The 26,159-nt window shown below is 44.1% G+C and overlaps 1 protein-coding gene across 1 annotated transcript; it reads left to right on the forward strand.

Moving 5' to 3' along the window:
- Positions 1 to 572: 572 nt before the first annotated feature.
- Positions 573 to 26,086, forward strand: LOC144684038 (protein eva-1 homolog C). Its single transcript, XM_078547755.1, has 8 exons — positions 573 to 773; positions 4,209 to 4,332; positions 7,018 to 7,217; positions 10,036 to 10,159; positions 19,329 to 19,481; positions 22,241 to 22,384; positions 22,476 to 22,547; positions 25,716 to 26,086. The coding sequence occupies exons 1-8, from the start codon at positions 573 to 575 to the stop codon at positions 26,084 to 26,086; spliced, it is 1,389 nt and encodes a 462-aa protein (XP_078403881.1).
- Positions 26,087 to 26,159: the final 73 nt, after the last annotated feature.

Raw genomic sequence — 26,159 nt, forward strand, 5'->3', positions numbered from 1 at the left:
CCTGCCTTTGTGTACAGAGAACTCAAGAAGAAGCAGTTAATGCATGTTTCTTAAATTGACAAATAGAGTTAGTGAAGTGTCCAAGGTGTGGATATTGTAATTAATAATGGGTATGGGGGACGTAATTTTATGCATCCCATTATAGATAGTGGAGCCATGGAAAATATCAACTTTGATTCACTAGGCTGAAACCAGGACTAAGAGGATATCGTTGTGACAGGACACTTAAAAAGCTAGGGCTGCATTCATTGGAGAAGGAGAGATTGAGGGTATCTACTAGAAGTGTTCAACTTTGAAAAGGTTTGGAAGAGTAAATAATAAAGATTATTTCTACTGGTCAGTAAATTGGAACAAAGGTATAATCTTAACATTAATACTGGAACATAAAAAGGAAGGTTTGAAAAGAATTTCTGATGCATGGAAGGTGGGATCGGCCTTCCTCAACAAGCCAGTGAGGGCCATCCAGAGTACATTGACAACATGGGGACAATGACTATGTGGCCTACAATGTTGGAGCCTGTTTAGTCAATCACTAATTATCTCCTCTCTATTCCAGCCACCAACAAGAAAAGATGGAGGATGACCACAAGCAAACGCCTCGGCCCAGCCCCGAGAGCTCCTCAGATGAGGAGGCAGAGGAAGCATCCAAAGGAAGACCTATCGTTTACCTATCCTCCACCAGCTCAGATACATGCACCTTGGTGGTCCCTAGTTCTAGAGCAGGCTCGGGTTCACAATCCGGTGATCACCTCACCGACAAGGATCCACAGCAGGTGGAGGCAGTGGCAGCCGATGTCTCTGGCACTTGGTGAACTGCTGAAGACCAGGCCCCTACCGAGTCCAGGTCTGATGATGAGCCTCTGCAATCAGCACCGAGCAAAATGTTGGAGATGCAAAGACAGGCAGGGAAACGTCAGGTAGAGTTGTCAGAGACCGTCACCAGATTGGAATGAAGGATGGAGAAAAGAGTCCGTCCACGTTCTGCCTGATGTCAGTCCTCTGGCATTCAGGCACATTGAGTCTCCATGTGAAGGGTGGTGGCTACCTTGGAGGGATTTTCACTTGGACCTGTCACATTGGCATGAGTGCATCCATGTGTGCAATAGCGTTTCAGCCTCTTGATGGACGACATGGTCAGTGACTTATTGCTGTTGTATTTGAAAGGTCTGCACTATGTGTAGTTGCTTAAGGAGGTGTCCAATGGAGTGATTATAAATTCTACAGTGGCCACATGTTCTACTGTGCCTTCCAAGGATGACCCCATCACTAGGATTGAAGGTGACCTATGCTTCCTCAGTGATCGTTGTGAGATTGATGACCTTTCCTGATATGTTGACTCTGACAAAGAAGGTTTTGTTGTGCCCCCTGCATAGAAGCATGACGAGAACTTCAAATGTGAAAACTTGTCTTCATCTTATTCCTCCTGGGATGTTATAGCTATGAGGTTGTCACAGGTACATCTGCCACGTCATGCCTGTGCGATGGCAACTTCAAATGGCTCATCTGAATCCTTGCCCTCTTCAGGTTCATCCCCTCCCGAGTCCTTCTCATCCAGGGAGATGTGTAGCTCCTCCATGCCTCCCTTTGGCAACTCACCTCATTTTGCAGCACTAGGCTGTGCAGGGTGCAGCAAACGATGATGCGGTACACTCTCTGTACTGAGCATTGAAGAGCCACCCCCCTAATTGGTCCAAACATCTGAAATGCATCTTTAAGAGTCCAATAGTTTACTCTATTAAAGACCTTGTGGCTAAATGTACAGCATTGTATCTCTCCTCAGATGCACTCTATGGCTGACAAACCGACGTCATTAGCCATGATTTCTGGGGTACCCCTTATCACCGAGGAGCCAACCATTTACGTACCAAGCTCCATCAAATATCTATAGCAACTGGGAGTGACTCAAAATATACGAGTCATGTGAGCTCCCTGGGTAGTTAGCACAAACATGCTGGATCTGCTTTCCGTGATCGCAAATTAGCTGAACGTTCAGAGCGAAATCCTTTTCTATTATTGAATCTCCCAGGCTGCTGCCAGGGAGCTCTCAAGGCCACATGTGTGCGGGAAGACTGAGACCATGGCAAATCCCACAGCTCTGACAGCCTGGCTTGCTTCATCCATGCAGAACTGGACATAAAGGTGAGCTTTTCTGAAAAGGGCATCTGTCACCTCCCTTATGCATTTGTGTGTCGCTGATTTTGTGATTCTGCAAAGGTCCCCAGTGGAGCTCTGGAAGGATTTGCAGGCAAAAACGTTCAGTGCAGCAGAACCTTCAAAGTAACCAGCATTGGATGGCCTCCAAGTTGATGCTGCATGAGTTGCTCACGGAGAATGTAGCAAGTATGAGCCGACACATCCCGAAGCACGCAAAGTTGTCAGCGGCCTTGTCTTTTGCTCATCTCTGTGTATGTGCTGCATTCTCTGTAGACCCTTGGATGCACCAAACATCTTCGTAGATTTGGTCCCTCCTCGTCAGCATCTGGGTCTTCCTGGGGCCCCGTTGGCTCTTATTCCTCTGGGTGATGGCCTTCCCTGAGCTGTGCCAATCGGCAACAGGCCCTTCTTCTCCTCATTCTAATCAAAGCTATCAAGAAGGCTGCATTGCCTGCAGCCTGCATTCTCCGCTCCTCCTTGTATCTGCGAATGGATACAATTGAGCAATCAACAGTAGTTCCAGTGGAATAGTCTCCCTCCATATAGAAGGCAAGAATACAGTCTCCAGCTTTGACTTTCCCTCAGTCTGCACATTGCATACCAAGGCCAACCCTTTGAAGGATGATATCACCCTGGAGGACGACACGCATCTGAGGTTTGCCCTCAGATGTGACTGCACATTCATAATGAGCGTCTTAATTAGGGTCCAAAGACTCAAGTCCTAGGAGTCACTGTCAGCCTTGTGTTGGTTGTCCTCCAGTGGCCTTGACAATAATGATGGATACTCAATCCTTGCACTTATGTCCTGACTGCAAGCATAGTGCCATGAATGCCATGAGCTATGCACTGGGAACATGGAGACTTGTAGGGCCCATGCTGCCTCTGCAGATGTGCCCATTGATTTTTTAACCCTACATCCATTCTGACATGACTCTAAGGACCAGATGCCAATCAAGACCATATACACTGCAGCACCTAAACATCATGGATTCTCACCTGAATGTGCACCATTAATAAAGGAGCCAACTCATTCATTGTGCATTAGACCCTCGAGTCCAGGACCCAGCTGACCAATGATTTCCATGGTTTGAGCAAGGCAATTATAGGATGTTCCTTCAATCAGCCAAGAATTGCTGTGCTGAACTTCCAAGTGCCTAGACACCCCTCCCTGATTGATTTTTTTCCTGGCTTGATTTTCTAACTGTGTCACTGGAAGGCGAGATCGAAAATGGTTTTGCTGACCTTTGTAATAGAAACATAGAAACATAGAAACTAGGAGCAGGAGTAGGCCATTCAGCCCTTCTAGCCTGCTCCGCCATTCAATATGATCATGGCTGATCCTCTATCTCAACACCATATTCCCACTTTCTCTCCATACCCCTTGATGCCCCTAATATCCAGAAAATTATCAATTTCTTTCTTGAATATACTCAGTGGTCCAGCCTGCACAGCACTTTTGTGGTAGAGAATTCCACAGGTTGACCACCCAGTGAATGAAGAAATTTTTCCTCATCTCGTGGTCTGGGAGACCAGCTTCCAACCTTCCCCATCACCCACCAAGTTTCCCCCCATTCTCCTCCATACTCATGGCCTTCTAATTCTCCTTCCTGCTATCACTATCCAGACTTCCCCATTACTCTGAACCTATCATCAGGACATTGCAAGAATATCAATGTCGGGGAAGCAACAACTTTATACTGTATGAGAAGAGAATGCTGATTGGTTGGCAAATAGACTCTGATTGGTAGAGAAAATGTGGTATGCAAATTTGGATGCTGACATAGATCAGTGGGAAACTCAACCCGCCTTTAACCTGCCATCAAAGTCGGGAGAACAAAACCCCAAACTAATTTCTCGCCGATGGAAAATTGATTTCTTCCATCACACCAAATTTAGTGCCCCCGCCTGCCATGATTCCCGCCACTGGCGGGAGTGGAAAATTCTTCCCAAAGTGTCTGGGGGAAAGAGCAAGTAGATAGCTCAGGCACAGGGGCATGTTGGATGCTCCTCCTACAGTAACATTTCTATAATTACGTAAGACTCTGCCTTTTCAGGAGAGGGGAAAGATAGGTAGAAATGAAAAAGAAAGCAGCTGGCGTGAGCAAGTATCAGGTGCCCATCAATGGCATGCACAGGAGATGGATCAGAGCACAAATGTCCATTGTATCCAGGTGGCTGGTACGGCAGTGTGTGTTTGCCTGGGAACAACACATGCCAGCTGCAGCTGCTGGGGAAATGAAAAACAAACATTGTGTGGAGAATGATGAGAGCTTTCTCCAGTGGACTGCTGATTTCCATGGAAACACTGCGAATGTGCTTTGCACTAGTCTGATATTTCCATATCCTGTTGATACATTTATTATTAATTTTACATGTCACAAAAATTATTCAGGGTCAAGGGAGTAGAAAATTTGAGCTGCAACACTAATTAAGTACATATTCTGTTAAAATTCATAGCTTTTTTTAAAAAAAAAGGCTATCGTTTATCATTCGCCATTCCATTAAGTAGAAGAAGTTCATCAGTATCTAAAAGAAAAGGGTAGATTGTTTTGGGTGGAGATGAATATCTGCTGAGGGATGACATCTGAAACATTAACCTGTCTTTTCTCTTTTGGATGCTATCTCACCTGCAGGACATTTCCAACGTTTTCTGTTTTTATTTGAGATTTGCAGAATTCATGATCTTTCTTTAGATTTGGCATGTTCAGAGCTTAAGTAAAAGTAATTTACACAAGAATAATGTAAATCAGTAAGAACATAATTTTTCAGGAAAAACCTCTCTTCCTTCAATTAACTTTATTATTACTACAGGCCACAACAACAACTTGGGCCAGGGTTTTACATTCGGTGTGTGGGGGCGGACCCGACACGCCGGAGCATAAAATGATGCGTGATGACATTAGGCATGCCTCCCGACGTCACCGTGCTCTCGCAATATTTCGTTCGGCGGTGCGCGCCGGAGTTGGCTGTGTGCCTGCCGATAATTGAAAGGCCTATTAAGGCCGTTAACTAGTAATTAACCTTAACTTTACGCTGCCTGTCCAACCTTACAGTTGGCGGGCAGGCGAAAAGGTCAAGTGGCCTTTACATTTTTTAGGAAACCTCATCCACGAGCAGGATGAGGTTTCCTCAAGCTTTTACAAATTAAATAGAAAGTTTCTTTGAAAAATAAAAACATGTCCCATCTCATGTGACACAGTCACACGAGGGGACATGTTTCATTAAATTTTTAATGCTTTCATTTACTTTTTTGAAAAGCGCTTCAATCTCCATACCTCAGGGAGACTGAAACGCTCTTTCGCGCGCACTGCACACGAGATCTGACTCTCCCTCCTCCCCCACCGCCTGCACAGGTAGCGTTGAACCACTCGCCATCCACGCTGGGCGGGCCTTAATTGACCCGCCCACGTGAAATCGCGGTGCCGAGCTGATTGCGGGCAGTGGACAGCTTCGCGGCCGACCCCGCCCGACGCAGGAAAAATTCAGGCCTTGTATTTAAATATCATTTCTTAAGTAAGGGAATATCTGAGCAATTTATAAGGGGTGAGTTAAATACTGAGCAGGGATGGAATTGTAGAGGAGGCATGGCTGAAAAGCCAGGTTTTGAGAGTGGGGTAGGGAAAATATTTCAATTGGAACAGGCATAGCAGCTGAAAGATGAGCCTCTGATTGAGAACAAGCAGTAATGTGGATTCAGGGGAGCAGACAGAGTGAGCTGGGAAGCTTGGTTATAAAAGATCCTGTAGTTAAGGTGGGGCAAGTCTATTGAGGAATTTGAAAATCTAAGGATCCCTTATCAGGGATAGAACTTCACTGGGGATGAAAGTTGGCAAGTTAAACATTTTAGAAATCAATCCTCAAGGTGATGAAAGTGCGGATGTTTGTTTCAACATTGTGCCTGACAGTCTGAGGGTGGGGGTGGGTGCGGTGAGAACGGACAGGAATGCGTTTTTTATTTATCCTTTCACTGGGTGTGGGCATTGCTGGCTAGTATTTATTGCCCATCTCTAATTTCCTTGAGAAATGGTAGCGGTTGTAGACTTGGAAGGTGCTGTCGAAGGAGCCTTGGTGAGTTCCTGCAGTGCATGTTGTAGATGGTACACACTGCTGTCACTGTGTGTTGGTGGTGGAAGGAGTGAATGTTGAAGGTGGTGGACGGGCTGCCAATCAAGCGGGCTGCTTTGATCTGGATGGTGTCAAGCTTCTTGAGTGTTGTTGGAGCTGCACTCATCCAGGCAAGTGGAGAGTATTCCATCACATTCCTGACTTGTGCCTTGTAGATAGTGCACAGGCTTTGGGGAGTCAGAGGGAGTTACTCGCTGCAGAATTCCCAATCCCTGACCTGCTCTTCTAGCCATTGTATTTATATGGCTAGTCCAGTTCAGATTCTGGTCAGTGGTAACCCCAAGGTTGTTGATAGTGGGGGATTCAGTGATGGTAATGCCATTGAATGTAAAGTGGAGATGGTTAGATTCTCTCTTGTTGGAGATGGTCATTGCCTGGTACTTGTGGAGCGTGACTTTTACTTGCCACTTGTCAGCCCAAGCCTGGATATTGTCCAGATCTTGCTGCATGTGGGCACTGACTGCTTCAGTATCTGAGGAGTCGTGAATGGTGCTGAACAATGTGCTATCATCAGCGAACATCTCCACTTCTGACCTTATGATGGGGGGAAGGCCATTGATGAAGCTGTTGAAGATGGTTGGGCCAAGGACACTACCCTGAGGAACTCCTACCGTGTGGAATATATTATGATGAAGGCAGATTGTGCAAAATAACAGTGTTTTACAGCATGCTTTTTTTTCACAGCTTCAAGGATAGGGCCATCTCTCAGTCCTTCAGTAATCGGTTTTCTTTCTCTAGGTTACCTTCTGAAGATTCTGCAGAACCACACGGTTCATGCGTGTGACGGGGATCGCCTCTCAGTAAGCTGCCCACCTCAGACATCCATTAGCATTCTGTCTGCTTTCTATGGTCGCCGTGTTCCCAGCGAACACCTGTGTCCCAGTACAAGAAATACTTCAGCTGAAAGCACCAACTGTGCGGCCCTCACTGCTATACCGGTGAGTAATGTAACTTTCGTCCAGGTTGAAAATGTAAACTAATTGCTTAAAAACACAATTTCTAAATTTGTGGATGACACCAAATTGGGGGGATTGTCAATACCGCACCAAACTAAAAGATGATGCCAGTAAACTTGCAGAACGAGAATATAATTGGCAAATGAATTTCAACACAGATATGTGTGACCTATTGCAGCTCGGTAAGAAAAATAAGGAGATCACACTTTACTTGGAAAGTAGGAACCTCAATGGGGTAGATGAGCAAAGGAATCGAAGAAGACAAATACATAAATCACTAAAAGTAGCAATACAGGTTAATAAGGAATAAAGCAAACCAAGCGCTAGGGTTTATTTATCGAGGGATAGAATTGAAAATTAGAAAAGTTATGCCAAACATGTAGCAAGCCTTGGTTAGGCCACATTTGGAGTACAGTATACAATTCTGGCTGTCATTTTACAAGAAGGATATAGAGGAACTGGAGTGGTGCAAAACCGATTTACAAGGATGAAGTTAGAAATATCAGGAAAATGACAAACAAGTTTAGTCCCTTAGTTTCAAAAGCTGAGGAGTGACTCGAAACAATGAAAGATTTTGATCAGAGTCAACAGAGTGAGAGTGCGGAAGAGCAAAACTAGAGGCCATCAATATAAGATAGTTACCAAAAAAAGGAATCAAATAGGGAACTCTTTCCCCCAGAGAGTGGTGAGAATGTGGAACTTTCTACCACAGGAAGTCATTGAGGCGAATAGTATAAATACATTGAAGAGAAGGCTAGATAAGCCTATGAGGGAGAAAGGAATAGTGTGTGATAGAGTTAGTTGAGGAAAAATGGGAGAACACTTGAATAGGGTAGTGTATTGCAAGATCTGAACATTTTATTTTATTGTCCCCTTATATTGGGAGGTGTAAATAAAGTTGTTCAGTAGTGGCTGCTGCTGTGAGTCACATGTTAATCTTTTCTCATGCAAGACACAACAGGAAGATAATGACAAGGATAGGATGGAATTCTTTTTTACACTTCATTTGAGAAGTTCAGGACTGAAGAACATTGTGACACACTTGTTGAAACTAGTGTTGATTTTGAGGAAGTTTGAGTGACATGAAAGATTGCTCCATGTGTACACATTGTGTTTAGGTACACAGTAAGTCAACATGGTAAGTAATTGAAAATAATGGCATTGAAGGCATATTTGGGCACAATGAGGGAATTCAACCCTAAGAGAAAGAAATTGTGTTATTACAAATGAAGGTTACATATTTGGCTGAAAGCAAATAATAGGAGATGATAGGAATAATAGCAACCTGATAGGCCCATGTGCTTTCGATGTAATTTTTAATCAAGATGTCCGAGAGACCCCAGTTCAGTGGAATATGCTGAGATTAATGAAATCCTGAATTCATATTATGGTGCGACTAAGAATGAGATTGCGCTGAGAGTTGCATATATGAAAGGATGCAGCTGCCAATTGAGTCTGCGGCAGATTACATTCTCGAACTAAAGAAACTCTCTTGTCACTGTGGGTATGGCTTGAACTTGGAAATCAACCTCAGAGACATGTTTGTAGGAAGCCTAAAGAATAATAAAATCCAGGCCGAGCTTTTGAGCCAAGGCAATGAGCTGACATGTGAGGAGGCCCTGCAGTGAGGCCACAGCCATGGAAATGGCAGAAATCGATAGTTGCTAATTACAAGGGAGTTCTTTTCTTGAGGAGGTTCACTGGATTTCAGTGAGATCCATGGCAGACAAGTTCACAGTCTCAGGGTCAGAGATTTAGATACTACCATTGCCATGGTCATCATCAGCCATTTAAATACCCGTGTTAGCTGAGGATGGGAGAACACGTGAATGGATCATAAACAATGGCTTGGGCTGGTTGCGCTGGTTTCTGTGTCATATATTCTATGTAATCTATGTAACTCTATGTAAAACAAATCACCTGGCTACAACTTAACTCACACAGTTTCTGCATTAAAATGTAGCAGTGGAAAGTTGCTATTTACACGGTAGAGGCAACTTACTAATATCCTTTCTTTAAAAAGGCCAGATTGGTTTGTTGATAGGAGCCATGCTCAAAATGAATGGCAGTTAATGGAGCAATTGCTCCACATGCCAATCTGAGGCTTACTGTCTGACAAATTCAGATGCTGACCCATCCCGCAAGCAGATACTGGGAGATGTGGTGGTCATGGGGTGCAGGAGAACAGTAGGAGAGGGGATGAGTGCATCAAAGGTTAAGCATGGGCTGGAACTGACCCACAGCATTCTTAAGGAGTGTTTTTTCCCTTCTGGCTCCAAAGATCTGCACAGGATAGCCTTTATCCTTTTCTTTAGTAAAGTCCTTGACCTTTTGTGCCATCTCTTATCATGGCTATGAGATCACACATATGAATGTACCAGAGCAAAAATACAGGCAACAGGGTGTGTCTTGCTGTGGGGTTTATTAAATATTTATATTTACTGATATTGTTTCAGCAATCTTTAGCCTGTACCGATCAAACTTCTGATGCATCAGATAGTTTTGCTGTAAGGAGTATTGTATTTAAAAAACATTTTTGTTATGCATTGGCTCAACTGCATCAAATTGCTGAGATATCACAACATATGCAGAATATCACTGTGGGTTTCAGGTACAAGCTGTAACTTGGAGACACTTAGAAACATATGTTTCACTAATGTTGCTTGCTTCAGGTGGGGCCTCCCTGCAAAGAAGGAAAAAATAGGAAATGCTATTTACCCTGTCGGCAGTTTAGTGCATCATGATCAGATTTGTTTCATCATTTAACTTGGATGGGAAACACTATTTGTCTTTTTTACAGAAAGTATATGATGAATGTCAAGACCAGCGCTCCTGCCAGTTTTCAGTCAACAGTCGGCTCTTTGGACTCGATCCCTGTCCTGGGACCAGAAAATATCTGATTGTTTCATTTAAATGCAAACCTGGTAAATATAAAACTAGATAGTGAGATTTAGCAAGCAACACAAATACTCTGATCTCACACAGCCCCAATCCCAGCTCCTGGTACCATATTTACATTGAGTATGTGAGAGTTAGGGAACAGGGAAGTTTGTTTACAAAAAGTACTGCTGCGATAAAATGTTAGCAAGCATATTGTTTGGGGTTACACGTAAATACCAGAGAATCCTGCTTTCCCTATTCACCCTCTAAGAATATCCCCAGCAGTTTAATTCACTATACCTATCGGCCTGGAATTTCTGCAAGGGTTCTCCCAATCATTCATCACAATAACTTCAGCAGAAAATCTTTGGAAGCTCTGGAGAAATGACTTCAATGGAAATTCTACCTCATCATGTATTCATCCAGTAAAAAAGCCTCCAGAGTCTCCCATAGTCTATCTTTAGTCTCCTCTTCTTCCCTATCTGTTTGCTTCTCCTCAGCAACAGCATCTGGAGGCAAGGATCAGTTTTTCTATCGGCACTGATGAAACCCAGTTCTACCTCTCCCCTGACCTCTCATGACTTTTTGACCCTCTCTGTCCTGTCAGACTGCTTGTTTAACATCAATGTTGGAAGGGAACATCAATAGTGCTATCAAGCGGCAATTCCTTAGCAATAACCTGCTTGCTGATGCTCAGTTTGGGTTCTGTCAGGACCACTCAACTCCTGACCTCATTACAGCCTTGGTTCAAGCATGGACAAAAGAGCTGAACTCCAGAGGTGAGGTGAGAGTGACTGCCCTTGACATCAAGGCCGCATTTAACCGAGTGTGGCACCAAGGAGCTCAAGCAAAACTGGAGTCAATGGGAATCAGGGGGAAAACTTTCCGCTGGTTGGAGTCATGCATAGCACGAAGGAAGATGGTTGTGGTTGTTGGAGGTCAGTCATCTCAGTTCCAGGACATCACTGCGGGAGTTCCTCAGGGTAATGTCCTCGGCCCAACCATCTTCAGCTGCTTCATCAATGACCTTCCTTCCATCATAAGTTCAGAAGTGGGATGTTTACTGGTGATTGCACAATGCTTAGCACCATTGTCAACTCCTCAGATACCAAAGCAGTCCATGTCCAAATGCGGCGAGTAACTCACCACCTGACTCCCAGAAGCCTGTCTACCGTCTACAAAATACAGGTCAGGATTGTGATGGAATACTCCCTGCTTGCCTGGATGAATGCAGCTCCAACAACACTCAAGAAACTTGACATTGTCCAGGACAAAGCAGCCACTTGATTGGCACCCCATCCACAAACATTCACTCCCTCCACCACCAACACATAGTTGTAGCAGTTTGTACTATCTACAAGATGCACTGCAGGAACCTTCCAAACCCACAAACGCTACCATCTAGAAGGGCAAGGGCAGCAGACAGATGGGAACACCACCACCTGGATGTGCCCCTCCAAGCCACTCACCATCCTGACTTGGAAATATATCGCCGTTCCTTCACTGTCACTGGGCCAAAATCTTGGAACTCCCTTCCTAACAGCACTGTGGGTGTACCTACACCATATGGACTGCAGCAGTTCAAGAAGGCAACTCACCACCACACTCACGAGGGCAATCAGGAATGGGCAATGAATGCTGGCGTAGCCAGCGATGCCCACATCCAATGAATGAATAAAACAATGTCTTAGGTGAGCCATAATATCCTTCAACTTAACATTGGGAAAACCAAAGCCATTGCCTGTGACCCCTGCTACAAAGTCTGCATCTTTGCTTCTGACTCCATTCATGCCCTGCTGCTGTCTCAGGCTGACATGTGTTGTAACTTTGGTGGCTGTTCAGTCCTGAGTTTAACTTTAAATTCCCTATCTTGTCCAGACTACTTCCTTCCACCTGTATAACATTATCTTCCTTTGTCCCTACCTCAGTCCTCTCTTCTAAAACCTTATGCATGGCTTTGTCTACTCTAGTTCTGACTATTCTGAACATATTTGGCTTCCCGTCCTCCACCAATCATTTTAATGGAATACAAATTGGGTTTTAACCATTCCACCAGATTACTGCCCGTTTAGTGTAGATGAAAGTGTATACTCACTGGTCCTTGCTGATTTACATTGCTTCCTGCATGCCCACTTTCTCCTTCCATGGCCACACCCTACCTTATCTCTGCAATATCCTTCAGCCCTACATCCTTCCCAAAAACTTAATTTCTCCGACTCTGGCCTTCTGCACAAGATCCCTCCGTTTACCTCACCATGGCTAGCAGATTCTTTAACGATCTCAGTCCTTCTCTCTGGAACTCTCTCCATAAACCCATTTTCCCACCTTTAAAAACCTTATCAATCCAAACTTTTGGATTGCAATTATTCTAATTTAAATTTTAATGTTTGACTAGCACAGTTAATATTTATTTTGTTTCTTTTCCTTTGAAGTATTGCACCACAAGCACACAGATAAGGCAGAATTTTACAGTCCGGGGTCCCGTAAAACTATGTGTCCTTCCTGCTCCTTACCTGGCCGTGATTTTATGGAGTTGGGGGGAGCGGCGGTGGGGTGTGTGAGCCTTGCCCCAGTTGAGGTCCTTAAGTGGCCAATTAGAGCCACACAAGGGCCACTACCTGCCCGACCACAATTTTCAGGCTGGTGGGAAGAGGTTAGGGGTGGGCTCGGCAGGTTAGCCTGCTTTGGCCTAGGGCGAGCAGCCGAATGTGCATTCGTGGGCCTTCTTTCCCGGTTGCCTAACCCGCCACCCCCTCCCACCCACAGGTGTCTCCTCCACCCCTGGCTTTTGAAACCCAGCCCCCACACCCCTCCTTGAACCCCTCCCCCCAGTGTCTCTTGCCCTGGTTCTGTCCAGAAACCTGCAGTACTCACCTTCCATCCAGATCCTGGCTCTTGTTCCCTGGGACTGGACGTGGTCCCAGTGTTGGCCACCACTCTCGGTGGCGCTGTGAGATGCCGGCCAATAAGATCGGCTGGCAACTATCTGAAGTGAGGCCTTGTCCCTAGATGTCGGCAAGATGGCCCACCTCCGGCCAATTAACACTCCACAGAGTATTAAATGGCTGTGGGGCAGCTGTAAGGAGCAGGGCTGCATTCCCTGCTGACTTTTTTGGTGGCAGGGTGGAAAACGCAGCCATCTGAAAAATCCTGCTCATAATAAGAGAACAAATTCAATAGCTCCATTAACACCCTCTCATGTTCAATACATTCTAGAAGATAAGGAGATGTGAAGAAACAATGGAATGAGAAAAGGCTTTGTGGCAGTCTAACCCACTTCTGACAGTTGACCCAAAGTCGACTTTCTCCTGGAATCTACCTCACCCAATTCATATCTTGAGAAAATGTTCCGTATAGATATTTCTTGATTTCCAAGATTATCAGGAAAATTACAGCCTTTTATTTCATCTGTTCATGGGATGTGGACATCACTGCCTAGACCAGCCTTTATTGTCTATGTTCAGAGGGCATTTAAGAGTCAACCACATTGCTGTGGGTCTGGAGTCACATGTAGGCCAGACCAGGTAAGGATGGCAGATTTCCTTTCCTAAAGGACATTAGTGAACCAGATGGGCTTTTATGACAATCAGCAATGGTTTCATGGTCATCTTCAGGTTTGTAATCCCAGATTTTTAGTGAATTCAAATTTCACCATCTATGATGGTGGGATTCAAACCCAGGTTATTACCCTAGGTCTCTGGATTACTAGTCCAGCGACAATACCACTATGCCACTGCCTCACTATTCAAAGCTGTAAGCTACCATTACAGACAATACTTCTTCCCCAGCCTGAACAACAGAAGATTAATTGTGTCTTATGGAGTATTTGACCATTTTGGCCTATAGCCTCCATTGCTTTTTCCAAATATTCAATGCAGCTTCCTTTGGAAGGAATTACTCAATTCAACAACTGAACATAACTAAGATTCCATTCCACATTTTTCCACTTATTTGAGGATAATAATTTCTTGAGGGCAATTTGAAGCAGCATTGCTGAATTATAATCCAATTGACATTGCAGGTATTTTAAGATTCACACAATTATTTTAGTGCACCTATGAGATGCCATGCACCCTATCACTCCAATGAAAACAAAAACAAATTGCTTATAAAACACATTAGGATCTATAGCATTATTGCGCTAATTTTGAAAGGTTTGGCTGCAAAATTCGGCTCTGTAGCTCTCATAGTTTTGGTGCTATGGTTGCTGTTTTGGCAACTGTGCTGCATGTACATACTTACAGTGCAGCTGGCACATTAGAAAGATTGCGATGTCAGTCAGTGTGTAATGCTAATTTGACACTAGCGCAGCCATTTTTGGCCTCACTGTTCCACCCTCCCTTAAACACGAGCAGCCGAATGTGTGTTCAGCAGCAGAAAGGACTCCCCCTATCAACCACTTTCAGGTTAGTTGCTGATTGATTTTTACTGGCTCTGTCTGAATTTGTAGAAGTGCTGCTATTTAAAGTTGGTTAAGTTGATGGAAATTTGTAATGTATTTGGTGATTTCATATTCTGATTTCAAAGATTATGCTCAGACCACTTGTTCTCAATCATGGATGCAGGAGTTTCCATCCCCTTTGGCCTGCAGCAAATTAGGGAGAATGGGCAGAGGCAACAGAGAGGAGGACACACTGCTTAGACAGGGAGAAGGAGGAGAGGATGAAGGCAGCACTGCCAGTGGTTATGAATTTAAGAGTGGTTGTTGCCAGAAACTTTATGTTGGAATCCTTGCAGGCAGAGCTGGTGACACCTTTAACTTCTCCCAGTCTGTTGTCCACTGCTGTACAAGAGAGTTGGCAGGTTTTCTTTCTTCTGGAGATACGTTGTGTTCTCTCTGACCTGAGAGAAGTAGGCAGAATGTGCATGTGGCCTTGCCAGGATGGCAAGCTTTCCCACGAGCAGGGTGGCTTTGTGGGCGCTGCTTCTAAATGCAGAGATGTACTGCAATCACCAACAGTTCTACTCCCTGAATGTGCGATTGGTGTGCGACCATGCTCAGCACATCATGCAGGCTAATGACCTGGCAGCAATCATGATGCTTTTATTCTCTGTCACTCTGCCATTCCATCATATCTGTATCAGTATACAAATAGCAGCATCAGTAGTAGTATCAGCATCAGTATCAAACCAGAGGGTGGCAACTGGGTCACTAGGGCTATTCACTGATCACCTGGCTCCTGGCTGCAGTGCGCAAGCCACAAACAGATGGGCAGCAAGCATTTGTAGCAGGGCAGTCAAAACGAGCCCTGACCTCCGACTCTGGACTTTGGAGCGGGGCTGGACACTGGACTTCGCCTTCTGTGGCGCAGTCTCTACCACGCATTCCCTGCGGCTGCCGAGAAGGTCTGTTGGCCGGGCCTCTGCCAGTAGGCAACAATGGTGGAGAGTGACCATCTCTGAGGGTGGGAGCCAAAAGCCTTGCACGCAGGCTGAAGAGGTCACGAGGAGAGAGCAGCAGCAGGCAGAAGAAGCAGGAGCCCTGGAATAGTGAGCTGTGGTGTGGTAGGAGCAAGCGCCACAAAGAGAACAGCCCGAAACCTCTCTCAGTGTCTGGGGAACTGGTGAGAGGAAGTGGATCAGGCATGCAGCCGTTAGAGACCAAGGAAGACCATCTGGAATGCACAGAATCCCCTTTTCCCCACCCCCCAAGTCTTGGAAGCCCTGGGATGAGGAAGATACCCTTCGATACAAGCGTGGTGGCTCGCAAGCTTGTTCCTTTGCTGCAATCACTAACCATTGCTTCTGCTCCCACTGTTCTAGAACCAACTCTGCTGCACGGCTGATTAGACACCAGGAGTTGAGCTCTCGATGGTTTTCTTGTGTATCTGGAGTGTTGGGCCACGATCTGTCCATTATAAAATGTTTGTTTCTGTAGGTTGAGTTTTTTCATGAATGTGCTTGTAGGTTTGGCCGGTGGAATAAAGGATCATTGCGCTGAGCTTTCATGCATTCTGTGTGCTTAAATCCTGCATTATGTTTTGGTGTTGGAAGTCAGATTCTACAATGCAGGCATCAAACCTAAGAAGTTTACCTCGAGTGTGGGTGACAAGGTCCAGAGTGACACCAGCACTGCTCAACCTCTTGTGTACTGCTCAGTGTTTGAGTCATGGTGGATGAGATGGAAAGGCGTTTGACAGAGATGGAGCAGGTAGTGGAGGAGCTGCAACTGGTCATGTCCATGAGGGAGGCTGAAGCAGCTCCAGTCTCTTTGGGAGCACAGGTTTTGGAGGAAGAAGTTGAAAATTTAAGCCAAGACCAGGAAGAGGCTCCCAATATGCCTTCACTTTAGGCAGTGAAGGAAAGAAGAAGAATCCCTTTCCGGATATTCTACCTACCAATTGGAAGGAAATTAGATAGGTTTGGAAGGAGACCAGAAACATCAATCAGCCCGGTGGCCGAAGACTGGATTGAAGATGCCCAGATGGTCATGGCATCTCAGGGCCTCAATGTGATAGAGCAGGCAGCGTTCTTGAAATACTAGAGAGAGGTTTTGAAGTCAAAAGGAGCTTGCAACTGATCTTTGAAGTCATAGAGTCATATAGTTATACAGCACAGAAACAGGCCCTTCGGCCCATCATGTCTGTGCCAGCCATCAAGCACCTATCTATTCTAATCCCATTTTCCAGCACTTGGCCCGTAGCCCTGTAGGCTATGGCATTTCAAGTGCTCATCTAAGTACTTCTTAAATATTGTGAGGCAGTGTGTTCCAGATTCCAACTATCCTCTGGGTGAAAAAGTTTTACCACAAATCCCCTCTAAACCTCCTGCCCCTTACCTTAAATCTATGCCCGCTGGTTATTGACACTTCCGGCTAAGGGGAAAAGTTTCTTCCTATCTACCCTACCTTTGCCCCTCATAATTTTGTACCTATATCTTGTCTCCCCCTCAGCCTTCTCTGCTCCAAGGAAAATAACCCCAGCCTATCTAGTCTCTCTTCATAGCTGAAATGCTCCAGTCCTGGCAACATCATTGTGAATCTCCTCTTTAGCCTCTCCAGTGCAATCACATCCTGACCAGAACTGCACAGTACTCCAGCTGTGCCCTAAATTGCGTTTTATACAGCTCCAGCATAACCTCTCTGCTCTTATATTCTGTGCCTCGGCTAATAATGGCAAGTATCCCATATGCCTTCTTAACCACCTTATCTACCTGTGCTGCTGTGTCCTGAGAAAGGTGTGCCCTGTGCTGCTGCTGCGTCCTGAGAAAGATATTTGGGAACAGCTGGAGTCTGCTGCAGCTGTAGCAGAATTTCTACCGGTGTAAACAGACCGAAGGAGAGGGCTTGGTCTCAGTACTTCTTGAGTGTGTGAACTTGTTTGACTGCATTGTCCTCCCGGATCTCTCCTTCAACCAACTAGGGACACAGTTGAAAAATCACCTGGTGGAAGCAGTGAGGTATGAAAATATCCAGATGGAGTTGAGGCGACTTAACACCGTCAAGCCCCAACTATCTTTCTTTGATGCGCCTGATCACATCATCAGGATCATGGGGAAAGATTGGACTACTAAGACCTGGAAGGACCCACTGTCAGGGAGGTGACTATCGGCACTAATGGGGATGTAGACCTCATGCTGTAGAGACAAGAGGAGCACATCGCTACACAGCGAGCTCAGATCCAATCTTTGCTGTCCTATCTCCAAAACAAGCTTCAAGGCTGATCTCATCCAAGGGATACGTCCAACAGATGCTGGAACAGCAACGGTGTTGGGCACTTTAAATAAAACTGCTCCCAGCAACCTCAGACCTCACAGCCAGCAGGAATAGAGACCCCATCAACTGCAACTGCATTCCTTCTCTCACATCAGATGTTAACTAGGCAAGCCTTCTACTGAGAGCCAGGTGGAGGGCAAGATTATTTTTGGAAGCGATTCCGTCTTACCAAAAGCAACAGGAACTTGTCCAACAGTTGATGTGAGATTTGGCGAGGTCAAGGTGTCGTGTCTAATTGACACAGGAACAGAAGTGTCGACCATTACCAATCACTTCTTCAGGGAGCACTTAGCTGCATAATGTGAGTTGGTGGACATCTCTTCACTCAAAGAAATCTCTGCTCTGCAAGGGTCGGACATCCCTTATCACGGCTATGTTGAGCTGTCCATATCTGCTCTCTGCCACACCTTCCACAACCTTGGATTTCTGGTGGTCTGTGACCCAGTAGATACTCCCGTAGATGTGAGGAAGTTGAGGACACCTGTAGTGTTAAGGTCAATTGTGTTTTCCCTGGAAAGCATGTATGGTGACAAGTACAAGAAAGATGTTATGAGCCTGGCAGGAGGAGGACAAGAGTTCTCAACTTTGCTTCATGCACTCAAGAGATGTATTGGCCTATATCTGAGCTGAGAATCATCTGAGTAGCGGAAAATCAAGCTATTACTTTACCTGCCCACACTATCACCATCCCTAAAGGATCATGCTAGTCATCACCAACTGGTGTAACTCTTTGAGCAGCTCTAGTCTCAATGGAAGAGAAGGGTAGAATACCCAGGCCGATCGTCAATTTCAGTGATAAAGATAGTCACATCCAACCAAAAACTCCCACTGGTGTTCTTAAGCCTGCAGCTGTTGGTGGAAATGGGCCTACTGGGGAAGAAATCTCCAACCTTATGGCAAATGAGGACCTCAGGCAGCTTCAATTCATGGATGAAGACATCAGTAGACTTCATTTTTACTGGAAAACTAAATGTCCAATGACTCGCACTATCTTATGAAGGAATCCAAACAGGTGCATAAGCTGCTGAAGGACTATAAAAGTATCAGGGTTGAAGATGGCATTGTCTGAAAAGGCTATCTGCTCCCAAAGCCTTTTCAGTGTCTTTCTTGAGTGCCTCTTGGCTCCCTAAGAGAAGGGGCCCTCTCTCCTCCTGTTCATCTCCTGCACTAAGGCTCCAGTGCTACATTAGAGAATCTTAGAGCATTCTGTCTGCCCTGTTCCACCATGTTCACTCCTCTTGCAGGTCAGACACTCTTCCTCAGCCACTCCCCACACCTGTTGCAGTCAGACTGCATCTTCCCTTTAAGAGGTGAAGACTAGTTTTAAGTGGTGCTAGCCTAATGTGAACTTGGGGCCCACTGCCAAAGCGTGCATCCATTCAATAGCACTTAAATGAGCAGGCAGCATGATTGTAACAAATGGGCATGGGTTAATCACTCATCCCAATCCCCAGCCCCGTCTTCCAATCTAATCCTTTTTTTCCCCCTTTATGTTACAGATGGACACAAAAGCAAACTTGTGTGCGAGAATGAGAAACTACAACTCCAGTGTAAGAACCAAAGCATCCTTGTCATTTACGCTGCAAGTTTTGGACGAGCCCTCCATGGGAATATGGAATGCCCCTCAGTGAACAACACAACGCCAGATATCGGTGAGCCTATAGCCAGGGATTCCAAATTTGCAGAGTGTTTCCAGCACTTTCTGTTCTAGTTTCTGATTTCCAATATCTGCAGTATTTTAGTTTTTATTTCTATACTGCTGTCACACAGGCACTTTCTACTGACTGGTTACTGATCACCAGGAGCAAGAACCCTCGTGTTTATTTGCCCTTCTCCTTAGCCTTATTACCTTACTGAGATAAGTGGACTCAGCACATTTTGGGTACTGAGATCTGAAATCCTTTTGGTCCATGTATCTCAGTACTATGCCAAGTGACATAGTTCACCAAGTGATTGGGGAGCTGACAGTTTTCACTGACTGCCAACTGTTTTTAAACCTAATTACACTTTTTTTTTAAACACAGTCTACAATTTTTTTTATTGTCCCCTTGTTGCTCTGAAATCAGGAGAATGAAATAGATGTTAAATTAAGTGGTAGTTTTCTCATTGCTCCACTACTGCTGGCCTTGCTTTCAGCTGCCTAGGCCTTAACTCTGGAAACCCCTACCTAAACCCTAATGGCTCTCTACCACTCTTTCCTCCTTTAAGGCACTCCTTAAAACCTTCCTTTTTGATCAAGCCTTTGGTCATCCAACCAAATATTTCCTTATGTGTCAGTGTCATATTTTGTTTTACAATACTCTTGTGAAGCACCTTGGGACTTTTTTATGTTAAGGGTGCTGTATAAATATAAGGTATTGCTGTTGTTGTAATGGCACTACAATAACCTCAATAGTCTATGCTAGGGAATAACAAAAAAAAAAATTAACCAGGAGTCTTGTTGCTGATTATTGTCCACTGACCAATGCTGCAAAGTGCTCTTGGGGAGAATTTTCCCCACGTCTGGAGGGTTGTATGGGGGCAGGCTCGAACTCGATTGGTGCCCCCGATTGGGTCTGTGTCGCTATTTTATGTGGGTGGGCCAATTAAGGCCCGCCCACCGTGATGCGCACCCAGAAGCGCGGTGCACTCTCTGTGTGGGCGAGGGGGCGGTTCCCTGAGTCGGGGCCTGCGCTCTTTCACGCATGCGCACGAAAGAGTGCAGAAATCTCACTGAGGCACCTGTGTGCCTCAGGGAAATTAGTTTAAGTTTTAAACATCTAAATAAAGAAATTAAAAAAAATTAAAACATGCCCCCTCATGTGACACTGTCACATGAGCTGGGAAATGTCAATGAATTTAAAAAAAAAATTAATTCAACTTTTAAACACTTCATGAAACCTGCCTGTGGATGAGGTTCCATGAAAAATGCGAAGGCCGCCTGGGCTCTTCGCCTGCCCACCAACCTTAAGGCTGGACGGGCAGCTCAGTTTATTAGTTCAATTAGTTTTAAACAGACCTTAATAGGCCTTTGACAGTTTGGCGGGCGTGCAGCCGACTCTGGCGTGTGTCCGCCGACCTGAAAATCTAAATGATGCGCGGTGACGTTGGGACACGTGCTCGACATCTCCCCGCGTCATTTTACGCCTCGGCGAGCGGGCCCCGCCCCCGCTCGTCAAGCCGAAAATTCTGGCCTTTGTGTGGATGTTGGTTAAGGATGGTGTAACAAAACTGAAGCATTTGTGTTTTTTTTTCTGCTTGGTAGTGATTTCTGTAATTCAGTTACAGTATAAAAGGAATTTAAAAATAGCTTCACTCAGAGAAATCATTGTCCAGCATAAATGATAGAATGTTTCAATGGCGAAGCAGCCAACCTGTCAGAAGTTTGCTTGAAGCAGGAAACAAATCGCATACCGTAGATGTTGGTGTATAAGTCGACCTTTGAAGCCTCAGAAAAATCCCTCCAAAAATGGGGGTCGATTTATATGCAGAGTATAGAAGTGAACTGCCGGTGTGGGCGGTCGCCATTTTGAAATGTAATTGGGATCCAGTGCAAAGAGTGGGCACATCTTAAACTCCTGCACCTCCGCAACACAGCCCGTATTGCCGGCTTGATCCCTTGCATCCAGTTAAAAGGTACCAGTAAGTAAAACATGTATTCATGGGGTGAAAATTTGAGGCTGACTACTAATGTGAGTATAGCATGTCATAGCTGAAAAGGGGGGTCGACTTATATGCAGAGTATATGTAGAAACATGATGTTTGAGGCTGGAAAAATGGGTTGAAAACATGTCGGGTCAACTTATACACTGCGATTTATGGTAACTCAAACACAAACATGCTGTTTGAATTGTATGTGTATGACAAGCAACTCTTTTTCTATTCAGCAGAAAGGTGCGTACATTTACAAACTCTGGTTACTAATTCAGTTGTGCTTGTTAGCCTGTGCTTTTCAAATCAATGAATGCATCTGAAAACTTCAAAGGTATCTTGAACTTCTGAAAAGTTATAGTTAAGTAAGAGGATAGAACCAGTAACTAACATAAGCAAATGAATGGTTTTCCCTTTGTTATCCTAGGCAAGTTATCAAACCTACCAATATACCAAGGTAAGCATAGACACTCTTCAGACTACAGGAAGTGATGTTTTCATTTACGAAAGTAGTTTGAAAGACTAAAGACAAAAATATCTAGAGTAAAATGATCCAAAAATATCACTGATAACTTCAAAATTGGTTAATCTCCCCTCACCTGTACAATAAAATGCAAATATTTGCTCTTTAAGATACACACAGGGAGTTGTTTGGGGTGAGTAGTGGAGTGTGTTTGGCTCCTGTGAAATGTCGTGGCAGGAGAACAGGAGAGGAGCAGAGATGAGTAATTGTGAAGAAATTAGATGATGCAGTGCTATGAATAACTTCCATTCTTTCCAGAGTGCTTGTCACCTACAGCTTTAAGACAAACATCATCGAGCTGCCATGGCAAACCTAACTGTTCGATTATTGCCAGTGTTATGAGTTTCGGTGATCCCTGTTTCCCTGGAGTCCGCAAACAACTCCAAGTATCATACACATGTGGTAAGAAAATCAGAGATTTCTAAATACTACTAGTAAAACAGATAAATAAAAACAATTAATCAGTGTAATTATTTATATTTTAAAATTTCAGTTCCAAAAAAGCTGTTTGAAGAAGCTGGTCAAGGAGCAGTGAAGCCATTCTTAATATCGGATTATACACATGGTACAAATTCTAACATTTGACTTTGTTTATGCAATTGAATAAAAGGAATGTTTTTCAATTTATTTAGTTAATGAAAAATGTTGGTTCTACATTATAACATTTATTTTTCAATAGTTTTGTTACACTTTGAAGAGTTGGTCCGACAACAAGTAGTTCTTGTCGCAAGTCATTGTTCATCTCTAAAGCAAAGGAAACTAATAACTTACATCAAATATAGTTGATAATTGCTGAAAACCACTTGTAATTGAGCCATACAGGAAGGTCATTTAAATCATTGTGAGGAAAGATAGCGAATTAGCGGCCTGTTTTATGCCTTACTCAATTTTCTTTTCCAAAGAGAAAACCTATTTTTCGCGTGAGAATAACAACTAAAATTCTGTCTACTACCCCAAAGATCCCAGGTTCAACTTCAGCGTTAACTTATCTTACTTAAGTCAATAGTAAGATGCTACAATGGACCTCTCTGGCCTGTATGTGGGAGGGGAAAATTTGGCCAGGTTTTTCAGACTGGGTTGCTGTCCAATGATCACTACAACGTGTGCATGTGTAGATGATGCTTAGGACAAGATTGAGATCAACCATAATGCCTTTTATTTAAGATCGCATGGTCTGCAGTACTCACTATTATGGATCACATGAAGACAGGTCACTTGAGCAAAGCACTACAGGGATGCTGGTGTTTGTGTTCTGTAAGGAGCCAATGCCTTCAGTAGAGAAATGGAGAAAATTGGAACAAATATAAAAACATGTCAAGAAACTCATGTACAGATAATTTCAGCAGTTGGCATTGTCATAGCCCACCAACATCTGCTGAAGAATGAGCACTGGGTGAGAGATTGGGGGGCAGCATTGAATTGTACCCTGGGAAGAAGCAGTACATTGAGAGAGGGAATGAGAAAAGACCATAAAGACCAAATTAGGCATTCTTTAAGTTAGGCAAGGATGACCGTAATAAAAAAATGTAATAGTGATTATAAATATGTGTACTGTCTATTGGAAAATTTTGAAAGTGAATTTGTTTCAAGAAAACATAACAAATGAAAACAAATACTGATGTGATCTGCAGAAAATGTAAATGATGTGTCAATTCTATAAAACCATTGCTTTCAAAATTACCTGTATGAACAGTAGGGCACAACTACTTACAATATCTATACACAATTAATTTGTCTGCTTTGTTAAAGGAAAATATTAACCAATTTATTTTAACCCATTTCACTCTGTATACAAATGTGCTAACCTAACATTTACAGAGCATAATTCTAAGTCCATGCACATTATTTTCATAATTTTCGGCCTAAAATTGGTTGAGACTCACTCTTCATAGTATGGTACTGAATAGTAGAGATAGTCAGTTTTGAAATCCCTCTCAGTTAGTTTGTACTTATTTGCTGCAGGTGGTTGGTATAATGGCCCAAGAATATCCATGCTTTATGCCAAAGATGTCGTGATTGTTAGCAGTTCTCTGGCCACTCTTGCGCACATTAGGGGTATGTTTCTCTGTGCTGCCAATGTGCCTCTAATAATGCTTTAAAATGAAAACGACTAAATTCATTTAATAAATGGTATAACTTTCCAGGAATTTGGGAATATTCATTTTCCACTAACTTGCTAACATTCCTCTTACTTTCATCTATATTTTGGTCTATTCTCTCCCAGTTATTGACAGCAAGTCCAATTGTTTAATTTTTACCTCAAAAAAGGTGCATATAGATTTGTCTTTATATAAAAGAAAATATTTGAAGCAACTAACTTGATTATAACATGAATGGGCCAGTCTTTTTTTTGCATAGTTCTGAGGCTTGATAATATTACTTGAATATTCACTCCCAAAATCCCACTGACAGCTCAGGAGGAGAGTAATAATGGCTGAAAGTGACAGCTTTAGGTAGCAAACTTTCTAATGCTGCCATGTTTGGACAAATCCAAACTAAATGAAGGGCAGGATAGCGGTGAGACAGTGGATGGGATCCTGGTTTGATTTTTAATATTTTCTTTGTCATTGAGGAAAATTCATTGAAAACATTAATAACTAAAATCTTTATATTGTAAGTGAGAACACGTACAGATGTTTGGAATAAAAACAGAAAATGCTGGAAAAACTCAGCAGGTCTGGCAGCACCTGTGGAGAGAGAAACAGAGTTAATGTTTCGAGTCTGTATGACTCTTCTTCAGAGCTCTTCAGAGTGCAGATGTACAGCTGTTTGGGCCTGATTTTTATGTTGGGGGTGGATGAGGAGGAAACGGGGGTGAGGGCCAGTTTTGCATTCGAGAATCTGGGAGGAAGAGCTCACCCTCAGGTTTTGTCGAATTTAACACTGGACCTGATTAAAATGTTTTGAGTTTTCCTGGCAGCGCCAGTTTGAGAAGCTGGCTAGCTATTGGATGGTGAGCATTAGCTTACAGACAGAAAGTAGAGAGGAGGAAGGAGGAATCAGAAATGCTGGTGGGAGGAGAAATTGGAGGCCAGATGCCAAGAGATCAGATGGGCTGGATGGGAGATCAGTGTGGTTGTTGCCAGGACCACAGAGGGGAGATTGGAAAGATGGCAGTGGGAGATTGTGGTTTAGGGGGCAGCGTAGCTTGGCATGACGGGGTCTGGAAGATTAGATTGCAAGGTTGGTGAAGGAGGAAGACAGCCGTTCACGGGGTGGGTGGGATATTGGATGCAGGTTAGCTCGGCGGGTCAGGAGGAAGTATCACTGTTCCTTCTGGCCCATAAGCAGCACTGGAAAGGCACTAACCTGCTAGATCCAATAGTCCTCAAGTTGCCAGATGTCCCGAAGTCCAAGAAACCTGAACAGCCAGCTGAAATTTAAAATGGAGGTAAAATGAGAGACATGTACCCTCGTTAAAATATTAAATGATGAACCTACCTCTTGGAAATGGGTTAGTTGCCTACATCCCATTGGCATGTGTTAAAACTGGAAGTGACTGCGTTCGAGGCTGGTTGAGTTCATGTTTGCGATTTTTAACATCTTAACATTCCACCCAACCCAATCCAGTTGTTTTGTGAGGGGTGGAGGGGAGGCAGTTAAAATTCTTTCCTTGGCCTCTGCTTTGTATTTCAGAATTTTTCAGGAAGGCCATTCAAAAGCTAGATGGGTGGCAACTCTGTTTACAGATTGCATAAAAGGTTTGATTTTTCCCTAATCTGTTTCATCCCAGGTCTCCCAGAGAAAGCAGCTCTGTTCTTCGTGTCAGGTGTGTGTTCTGGCTTGGTATTCATCCTCTGTGCTTTTGGATTTCACGTGTTGGTGAGACAAGACATCAGGAAGCTCCTTAGTGAACCAGAAGACAACCAAGAAAGTGAAAATGAGCGTACCAAGATTTCAGATGATGAGGATGATGCCTCTTCTGATGCTTCATTTCGAAGGCTGACCAGACAGTACAGGACCTCAGACAATATCTTCAGCCCAGAAGTAGCAGCTGTGATGGTTGACAGAGTCGAGCAGAAAGAACAAGGAGACAAAGAAATGTGGCTGAATAAGGAGTCTAGTCCCTATGCAATCCAAAACCTGAATTCGCATCCTAGATGAATAGTCAGAGTAATAAATGCTATATAGAGTCATGAGGTACTGAGTCAAAGGTTAAAGATGACATCAACGTGAA

Source organism: Cetorhinus maximus, chromosome 8 (genome assembly GCF_964194155.1).
Source record: "Cetorhinus maximus chromosome 8, sCetMax3.hap1.1, whole genome shotgun sequence".
Lineage (NCBI taxonomy): Eukaryota > Metazoa > Chordata > Chondrichthyes > Lamniformes > Cetorhinidae > Cetorhinus > Cetorhinus maximus.

Coding starts and splice junctions, on each gene's coding strand:
- LOC144684038 (XM_078547755.1), top strand. CDS start 573: ATGGAGGATGACCACAAGCAAACGCCTCGGCCCAGCCCCGAGAGCTCC. Junction 7,218..10,035: donor CGGCCCTCACTGCTATACCG/GTGAGTAATGTA, acceptor TCTTTTTTACAG/AAAGTATATGATGAATGTCA. Junction 22,548..25,715: donor AATATCGGATTATACACATG/GTACAAATTCTA, acceptor GTTTCATCCCAG/GTCTCCCAGAGAAAGCAGCT.